The sequence below is a fragment of the Micromesistius poutassou genome (assembly GCF_964030765.1).
Source record: "Micromesistius poutassou genome assembly, chromosome: 1".
Lineage (NCBI taxonomy): Eukaryota > Metazoa > Chordata > Actinopteri > Gadiformes > Gadidae > Micromesistius > Micromesistius poutassou.
The window spans coordinates 2,777,139-2,787,138 of record NC_140271.1 but is presented as its reverse complement, the minus strand read 5'-3'; the positions used below and the strand labels follow the sequence as shown (position 1 = coordinate 2,787,138).

The 10,000-nt window shown below is 47.1% G+C and overlaps 1 protein-coding gene across 1 annotated transcript in view; it reads left to right on the top strand.

The window, feature by feature from the left end:
- Positions 1 to 10,000, top strand: part of srcin1a (SRC kinase signaling inhibitor 1a) — a gene marked incomplete at its 3' end in the record, with an annotated part of 38,864 nt that overhangs the window by 12,088 nt on the left and 16,776 nt on the right. The window contains exons 8-13 of the mRNA XM_084488475.1: positions 3,159 to 3,334; positions 4,203 to 4,333; positions 4,977 to 5,124; positions 6,125 to 6,473; positions 7,542 to 7,830; positions 9,436 to 9,575. Of these exons, the coding sequence (XP_084344601.1) occupies positions 3,159 to 3,334; positions 4,203 to 4,333; positions 4,977 to 5,124; positions 6,125 to 6,473; positions 7,542 to 7,830; positions 9,436 to 9,575 (1,233 nt within the window). The remainder of the gene's footprint in view (positions 1 to 3,158; positions 3,335 to 4,202; positions 4,334 to 4,976; positions 5,125 to 6,124; positions 6,474 to 7,541; positions 7,831 to 9,435; positions 9,576 to 10,000) is intronic.

Here is a 10,000-nt window from a genome sequence, read left to right as displayed (position 1 = left end):
GACCCCTCACCCCCTCTTCACCCGTTCACCCCTCACCCTCTTCCCCCCCCCCCCCCCCCCCCCGCACCCTATCTCAACCCCTCACCCCCTTTCACCCTCTCACCCCCTCACCCTCACTTGCAGTTCAGCGCATTATGCAGGATCTTTATGCACCCGCGCCAGGGTTCAGACGGGTTCGTATTCATGCACAGCTGTGAGCACGACGATGCAGTCTGTGACCATTCTCCTGGTATCCAGCTGGAAAAATGATAGAGATTTTACCACGCCCATATTGTACAATTCATTAGCAAATGAAACATTGCCATATGCCCGCTTGCTATTAGTGAGTGATAAGTTATTGTTAGCGTGTTTGCGCAATAAGAAATAAAAAAATGGCATGATGACTGCCAGACTTTTTTTGTTACGAACTTGCTGTAGACATCCACTGCAGTATGGATGCCATTATATATTTACATATCTATGTACATAATAACTTTGTCATAATATGATACCCCTATAGAGAGCTTTGATAAGATAAGAGAATCCTTTATTCATTCCGATGGGAAATAAAGGTGTCAAAGCAGCGACTGCATTAGGAATGAGTCACAGGAGATGTACCTGGAGATCCTCTTTGTCAACAAAGAGATAAGAGAAAATTATATTAGTCTGGTTTATAGTGACGCATGGTTGTGCGACTATGAAGTTTTTGCACCAATATCCCCAGGTGGTAGAAGGCATTCACTAGACTTTCCCATGCAGTCATTATCTACTTTGATGCACTTGAAAGCTTTCCTACTCATATATTTCAACATATAACACATGGTGTAACTTCATGACAGCGTCTATATATCATTGCAGGTGTAGTTCTTGGCATATTGAGGGCATTCTATCCTTTGAGGATGTATGATGCAAGGTATGTGTAAGGAAACTATACAAAAGTATAAAACCGCATTTGATGGTTGTGAAAGGGAGGATTTATGTTTTTCAAACGGAAATCACTGTTCCGACTGTTCGTATACTCCAACGCATCTGGATAATACAGGACGCACGTCTGCAAGGAAACAGCTGCATAGACAAGAGGGAGGAAGGCATGGCTTCCTTTCCCCTCTGTCTTACTGGATCTCTGCTCCCTGTGCTGCCATGGTTACCGTAGAGGACCCAAGCGAGCACGCCATAATGAGTTAAATGCTTTCAATGGCAGATGACAGAAATGTCTAATTGTTTGTGAGGATTGTGTGTGTACGTTCATGTGTGTGTGTGTGTGTGTGTGTGTGTGTGTGTGTTTTTGCGTGAGTGTGTCTGTGTATGTGTGTTTATGTGTGTGAGTGTGTATGTGTGTGTTTCTGTGTGTGTGTGTGTGTGTGTGTGTGTGTGTGGTGTGTGTGTGTGTGTGTGTGTGTGCGCACGTTTGAGCTTACGCGCTTCTGGGTTTGTATATGTTTCTGTGTGTGAATGTGTGTGCGGCTGTGTGTCTAACGGCACAACACCACAAACAAGACAGACGCCGAGAGAGATAAAGAGAGAGAGAGAGAGAGAGAGAGAGAGAGAGAGAGAGAGAGAGAGAGAGAGAGAGAGAGAGAGAGAGAGCAGCCAGGCGGCATCTCTCTCTCCCCTCAGCAGCAGCAGAACAGAGGAGGAAGAGGCAGAGTAAATAGTGCAGCTCTGCAGAGCTGTCCACACAGAGGGACCGTGGAAAAAAAAAAAAACACAGAACCACCGCGTAAATGATACCCAGACCAAGACTTCAGAGAGCCCAAACAGTGTTTACCTGCAAGTCCACCCGAGCGTGACCTCTTCATTCCGCCCAGGCCTTGGAAATGGCCAACCATATAAATTATACACGAGCACTGATGAATTATGCAGGGCGGCGAGGGCTGGAGCCACGCATCAGGAAATATACAGCAACCCCCCCCCCCCCCCCCTCCCGACAACCACAGTCATAATGTCTGCTTGTTGACCGACTGGAAACAAGACGAGTTGTATCTGATTGGGCAGTCATGCTCTCGATGTCTGTATATAGGAGCGCTTTAACGCGCTGCGTACACAGGATATAAATCTACGTTCGGGGAAAAACGTTCCTTGGCTTATGATGCCGATCAATTATTCATTTTTATGCTTAGCAGGTGCTTTCATCTCCGGGAGCTTGCATTACATGCCTTAGTGCCGCGATATGTACCACATGGTTGCTGGTGGGGAGTTGGCTTGACGTACTGCGCTGGTGATGCATACAAAAATAGGAATACGAGAAGATTAGAATTTAATGGGCCACGGTCAAACGGACCATAGTTCATAGTGTCTGTACGTGCTTGCGCGCGCGTGTGTGTGTGTGTGTGTGTGTGTGTGTGTGTATGCATGCATGTGTGCGTGTTTATGCGCGCGCGTGTGCGTGTGTGTGTGCATGTGTGCGTGTTTATGCATGTGTGTGTGTGTGTGTGTGTGTGTGTGCGTGTGTGTGCATGTGTGTGTGCCCGCGTGCGTGCGTGTGTGTGTGTGGGTCCTCACTTACAAGAACTGCGGCCCGTGCATCGTGTCGAACACAGGTACAGCGACGGTTCAAGGGCAGGGCGTCACAGTGATCACATAACAAGACAAAAGGGCGACAGCAGGCAACATTTAAAATAAACCACACGTGGAAGGGCATGGCAGGAGGCTGCTTTACGCTGGTAAAGCAGTAATGTGCGCTTTAAAAAGCCTCATTCTCCCCGGTCCCCGGGCGGCCCGCGGTGCCCGCTCCACGACAGCCATAATTGGAATCTGATGAGTTCCACGAGATTTTCACCTGAGGGCCAGGGTGGAGGAGGGGCCGACTGACATGCAATTCATTGGCAGTTCTTTCATATCCACGTTGGAAGTGTTTGGTATCTGTGATCCGTCGTCATCGAATCATTTCACAACGCCCGTGCTGCAGATTTCATTCGCAGATTTAACAATGCCATATGCCCCTGTAACCGGAGTGGTTATTGCTAGTGTGCACGGCGAATGAAAAATAGAAAAATGAAAAGAAGCCTAGCAGGAACCTTCAGGAACTTGACAACGTCCCCTGCACGATGGAGGCCACATGCACGCATGTATCCATCTGCATAACAACGAGACGGTTTGTATTTGTGCATATGCATATACATATATACAGTATATATATAAATATATATATACTGTGTGTGCCTCTCTCGTCCTCTCAGCTCCAGAACCAGGACTCGGTGAAGGTTCTGCTGAAGCGGACGGAGACGGAGCTGAGCGTGCGCGTGGCCGACGCGCTGAGGAAGCAGGAGGACCCGCTGCAGAGGCAGCGCCTCCTGGTGGAGGAGGAGAGACTCAAGTACCTCAACGAGGAGGAGCTCATTATCCAGCAGCTGCAGTCAGTAGCACCAGCCATTACGAACCTCTTTCAAAGACAAAGGCGTCTATATATAAACCGGGACGCCCGCGCGCTGTATCTGGGGAACTGCTCCCCCAAACTTTTTAGGATCATAGATCATATTTTTGGATGCAAATTATTTTTGTTATTGTTAGTCGGGCAGAGTGAGGAGGATCTCACTCAGACATGATGTTTTGCTCGATTTCTTACAATACTGCAAGCCACTAAACCATAATGAATTAGATTGAGCGTGGGATTCGATTACAGCTTTAGATTGTGTTCACAAATGTTCAAGCAATGTTCTGTTGTTCTCTATTTATGAGTGACATTTTGATTGCGTGCTGATTGATTGTTGATGATCTCCGCTGATTGGTGGCTGCAATTTATCGTCAATAACGGTCCTTTCATTGCCATTAATTATTCATTTGGCTTTAATTCCCTGTATGACTTATGAGTGATGTATTCATGTTTGTGTGTGTGAGTGTGTGGGAAAATGTTTGTGTGTGTGTGTGTGTGTGTGTGTGTGTGTGTGTGTGTGTGTGTGTAAGTGGCGGACATATTTATGTTTGTGCGTGCGAACATATCTTCGGAGGAGGGGGTTAAGTGTGTGTTGAGAGCGGGGGAGGTAGATTGAGAGATAACGTAATTGTAAATGTTCTCTTCAAAGCACATTACCCAAAATGTCTCCTCAAAGCAGACCCTCCTTTTAAATGACAGATCGCGCGTCTCAAAAAACCGACACGCGCGTCTGTGCCGTGTTGACTTTTTTCGCCGCGGCACCCGTGTGAACGTTGAGCGCTGGTAAAATGTGTGTGACGCACACAAGCGGTCCCCCTGGTGTTCAGTCCGTCTGTGTGTTCCGTCTCAGCGACCTGGAGAAGTCGGTGGAGGAGCTCCAGAAGGAGGCGTCTGTCAGCCACAAGCTGGCTCCTCTGCCGGATCTGGAGGAGAAGGCTGCCCTGATAAGAAAGCTGGGGGAGACGCTCGCGGAACTCAAGAGTCAGTCCCCACACCTCCCGTCACACCGCATCACGCACGAGTCTCGCACGTGTCCACGCACGTGGGCACACACACACACACACACACACACACACACACACACACACGCGCGCGCCACGTTCTGAACCCACACGCAAACAACATGCAGCGGCGTTTCGCACGTGCACTGAACACACAAAATAGGCGGACGAACCCATTTTGTTCGCATTCACACCCAAACACACACACAAGCAACACAAACAAACGGCCACGACTTCTACACGGGCGGACTGGTGTGTTCGTTTGCTCACAGAGTCACTGATTATCTATCAATCCGTGGATGGCTGCCTGTGATGCAGTGAATCAGTCTCAAACTGTGCAGTGTCTAGCCCAGTCGTGGTCAAAAGACTGCAATATAAATCTTTATCATGAGTACATAGCCGAGTACATAACCGCCCCCTGGTTCATTTGAGATATAAAGTAAGGGTAGGCTATTTTTTTTTAGAAGCAATGTTATTTGCTGAAATTCGCTTTATATCCTGCAGACAGCAGTACAATAAATATGTTTCTCTGCCCTTTCTTCTGCCCGTGTTTATTCCTGTCCTCTCTCTTCCACACTCTCTCTCTCCCCTCCCCCGCCGCTCCTCTCTCTCTCCACCCTCAGACCAGTTCCCGGGCCTGCAGAGCAAGATGCGGGTGGTGCTGCGGGTGGAGGTGGAGGCGGTGAAGTTCCTGAAGGAGGAGCCCCACCGGCTGGACGCCCTGCTGAAACGCTGCAAGACCATGACCGACACGCTGGCCACCATGCGCAAGTAAGGCACCCCCGCTCGCTCTGTTCAGTCACCAGAAGCGAGGGGCCGATAATAGGGCGTGTGCATCAGAATGCATCATGGGAAATTTGGTCGGCGATACTCCTCAGAGCCGTAGTACCGTAAAATCCCCCCAAAAAAAACAAACATAAATATACCGTATGAAAGTATTGTTTTGACCATGTCTTGCATGAGAATAGCTCTGGCAGTTTCAAACACAACAATGTCTCCCTATAATGACAACTCATTTCAGGATTTCCACCAATTATATTCCTCAGTTACCCCCGATCCCAGCTAGCTTTTAGAACCAAGATGGCCGCTAGGTGTTAGTCCTATCGACCCTGTTCTGGAACTAGACCATGGAATCAAACAGACTCTTGTGGAGCCCTAAACAAAGGGGCCAAACCAGCTCGGTCTGAGGACTGCGGAGAGCCATACTGTGTTCAGTTCAGAGATAGGGGAATATACTGCATATCGATGTGGCTATTCACATTGTGATATGACAGCAGATATAGCGTCTGGGATTTGGGTTGATTGCTGTGTTGATATTTATCAATATCTTGTTATGTCTCCTATTGGTTTTGAAGATTGTATCAGTCGTATATTTCTAGGGACTGTTTAAAATAAATTGACCAGCAGATTGCAAAAACACTTTTTTGCACACTCATTTCTGTTTTTGTTAAGTGATAAACAATAGGCAAGGCATTTTCATAAACAAGGCAGACTCAAAGTGCTAGTAACTTCGTCATACAATAAAATGAAATAATAAAACATAATAGATAAGTAAAAAGTAACCAAAGAAAATAGAGACGTTAAAGAAAAAGAGGCAAAGTAAAAAAAAAAACGCATGGTAGAAAGTGCAACGCATTAAAAATTTAGCAGAGCGCTAAAGCAAACATTAAAGTCCTGAGTCTTCTTTCAGAACACATGAAAACGTATCATCTGACAGCGAGAAATAAAAAAAACAAGCCCCACCCTTTAAACAATCCCGCAATCCCGCCAGGCAAGCCAACGACGGCGTGTGGAAGAAGCAGGAGGACTTCTCCAGCCCCTCGGCCAAGCGCGCCGACGACTTCCGCAAGGGCCACGGCGACTTTGACCTCCCCACCAGCCCCCCGCTGAGCATCAGCGACCTGGGGGGCGGGATTGGCGGTGGCGGCGGCGGCGGCGGCGGGGTGAACAGCCTGGCCAACTGGAGCCTGCACACCAGCCACAGCCACGGCTACGGGGTGCCGGCGGGGGCCTCCCACCGGGAGGGCCACCACCCCCCCGTGCCCCACAAGGGCCGGGCCCTGGAGGAGCTGGAGCGCCGGTCGTCCAGCGACAAGGCCTCCTCGGTGGAGGTCCGCCTGGTGAGCGAGGGTCCGCGGGGGGGGTCCGGGGGGCGCCGGGGGGGGGCATCGACATTATCGTCTTCATGGTCGTCATCGCCGTCATACTTTTTATCAGCGTCGTCATCGTCGTCATTATCATTATCGCCCTCGTTATCCGTTTTATTTCTCTTCATCAGCTTTATTGCCCATCATCTTCATCATGCTCTTCGTTGACATCTTCATCGTGGCTGTCTTTGTCATCCCCGCCATCGTCATCCTCATATCATATCCCTTCTCATATCTAATCCCAATGCGGCTGATGATAATCACCTGTATCATCGTGGTTCACAGTAAATATTTAAAATCATCCGTGCTGTATGTGTATTGACCGTATCTGTTTTAATCCTAACGGCCTTCAGGTAACATTATCTCGTGAAAGACCAAATCATAATTAAAAAGTTTAAATATTTAAATTGGTGTGCTATCTTTATAGCAATATAATGTCCCTCTCTCACAATGTATCTTAGCAATCTTAAGACTCTCTCTCTCTCTCTCTCTCTCTCTCTCGCTCTCTCTCTCTTCTCACACACAATGTATCTTAGCAATCAAAAGGCTATCTCTCTCTCTCTCTCTCTCTCTCTCTCTCTCTCTCTTTTCTCTCTCTCTCTCTTTCAATTTCTCTATCGCAATTAAACGTCTCTCTAGCTCTCTCTCTATGTCTCTAAAGCAATCTAACATCTGTGTCTCTCCCGCTCTCTCTCTCTCTCTGTTTCTCTCTCTCTCTCTCTCTCTCTCTCTCTCTCTCTCTCTCTCTCTTTCTCCCTCTCTCTCTATGTCTCTCTCTCAATCTAACGTCTGTGTCTCTCTCTCTCTCTCTCTCTCTCTATGTCTCTCTCTCAATCTAACGTCTGTGTCTCTCTCTCTCTCTCTCTCTCTCTCTCTCTCTCTCTCCCTCTCTCTCTCTCTCTCTCTCTCTCTCTCTCTCTCTCTCTCTCTCTCTCTCTCTCTCTCTCTCTCTCTCTCTCTCTCTCTCTTTCTCTCTCTCTCTCTATGTCTCTCTCTCAATCTAACGTCTGTGTCTCTCTCTCTCTCTCTCTCCCTCCCGAGGCGGCCGAGCGGGACTGGGAGGAGAAGCGGGCCAGCCTGACGCAGTACAGCGCCCAGGACATCAACCGCCTGCTGGAGGAGACGCAGGCCGAGCTCATGAAGGCCATCCCCGACCTGGAGTTCGCCGCCAAGCAGATCAAGCCGTCGGGCGGCGCCGCCGCCGCCACCACCAACAGCAGCAGCAGCACGCCATCGCCCCAGCCCCCCGGCGGCACGCCCGAGCACCGCGCCAGCAAGCCCCAGCACAGCAAGCTGCCCGGGAAGGAGCCCGGGTCCCGCCGAGGCTCAGGTAACGCCGGAGCCGTGTCCCGCGGCGCGGCGCAGCGCGTGTGTGTGTGTGTGTTTCATGAGGTGTGATGAACACACACGTTTTGTGTGTGTTACGTAAGATCACATCTGGTTCGGATGTGTTGTGTGTGTGTGTATATACACACAATCTACGACACAGTCTGCAATCCCTTCATGGTTTAGGGCCAACATATTTAACCGATATGCTTCCACTACATAAGCCGTCTAGACCACTAAGATCTTCTGAGACCAATCTGTTAATTATCCCCAGAGTCAACACGAAAGCAGGATTTAGCTACTATGCAAGAAATAGCTGGAATAAACTCCCTGAGGATTTAAGACTTGCGCCAACTCTGACAGCTTTTAAAACAAGACTGAAGACTTTTATGTTTGCTTTAGCTTTCTGCTAAATCTTACATCCACATTGCTTTTTTGAAACTTTCTATCTATTTTTATTTTATTGCTTAAATGCTTTTTTATTTTTCTTTATTTAACTTTGCCTTTATTTTCTATTTTTCTATCTATTTTACTCGTTTTTTTTCTTTTACTTATCTATTATTTTCTTTTTATTGTATGACAATGTTTATATGTGAAGCACGTTGAGTCTGCCTTGTTTATGAAAAGTGCTATATAAATAAAGTTGCCTTGCCTTTCCTACTGTACACACAATACATCCGAAATGCAGACAGACAGTAGATAGATAGATAGATAGAGACAGACAGACAGACAGACAGACAGACAGACAGACAGACAGACAGACAGAGAGAGAGAGAGAGAGAGAGAGAGAGAGAGAGAGAGAGAGAGAGAGAGAGAGAGAGAGAGAGAGGTAGACCATTTTTTATTTAACTTAACATTTTCTTGAAGAATTGTATATAAACATATTTAAAGCAAATGTTTTATCATTTATATTTTATTTATATTTTAATACATTTTCACTTAACGTGAAATTCCTATTTTCCAGTTTCTGATTGATTAAAATACAGCGTATCTTGTTTTAAAGTTTTGTCACGGAAAAAAATCCTAATGGTAATATAAAATGATATAGAAATTCTATAATCTTGTTTACATTGTTCCTCATCCATTTAAAAGGTTTTTGTGTGAATTATCTTTGGACCTAGAGAAGGCTCCCTTTCTCACAGATGCAAAGTCTCTCTCCCCCCTGCTTTCACGTTGCCACTGTAGACACAAAGTCTGCTACTCCAATACCAATACCAATCTCCTGACTTCCTGTTTGTATTGATTGCCGTAGCTTTCTTGCATCCTTGCAGACTTCCCACTTCCACTTCCCCAGTGTATTGCAAACAAAGGTTTCCCTGTAGAAATCATAGATAGATAACACTTTATTTATCTATGATTGGGAAATGCTTGTGTTACAGCACTGCGGGAGCAGTGAAAGAAGGTACACAAGATATGATACAATACAATACAACTACAAAGTAGTGCTAAAGTAATACTAAGGAGAACAAAATAGATAAAAGTAAATGCAAAAGTACGGACAGAACAAACAGGACAAACGGGACAAACAGTACAAACAGCATAAAAAGTATAAACAGTATAAATGATAAAGTGGTCGAGTAATTTCCAAATGGCTGCTTGTCGTTTCCAGATGAGCTCTCGGTGGCTCGGTACCGCACAGAGAAGCCGTCCAAGTCCCCCCCCCCACCCCCACCGCGCCGCAGTTTCCCCTCCTCCCCCGGTCTGACCACCCGCAGCGGGGAGATGCTCATCCCTGGCAAGAGCATCAAGGTCAGTGGGCAACGCTACCGTACACACACACACATACACTCTGTACTACACACTACTGTACACACACATACTGTGCATACACACACACACACACACACCCACACACATACTGTGCATACACACACACACACACACACACACACACACATACTGTGCATACACACATGCATACACTCTGTACTGTACACACACACATACTGTGCATACACACACACACACACACACATACACTCTGTACTTTACACACACACGTACTGTGCATACACACGTACATACATTCTGTACTGTACACACACACACATACTGTGCATACACACACATGCATACACTCTGTACTGTACACACACACACATGCTGTGCATACACACGTGCATACATTCTGTACTGTACATACACACATACTGTGCATACACACATACACTCTA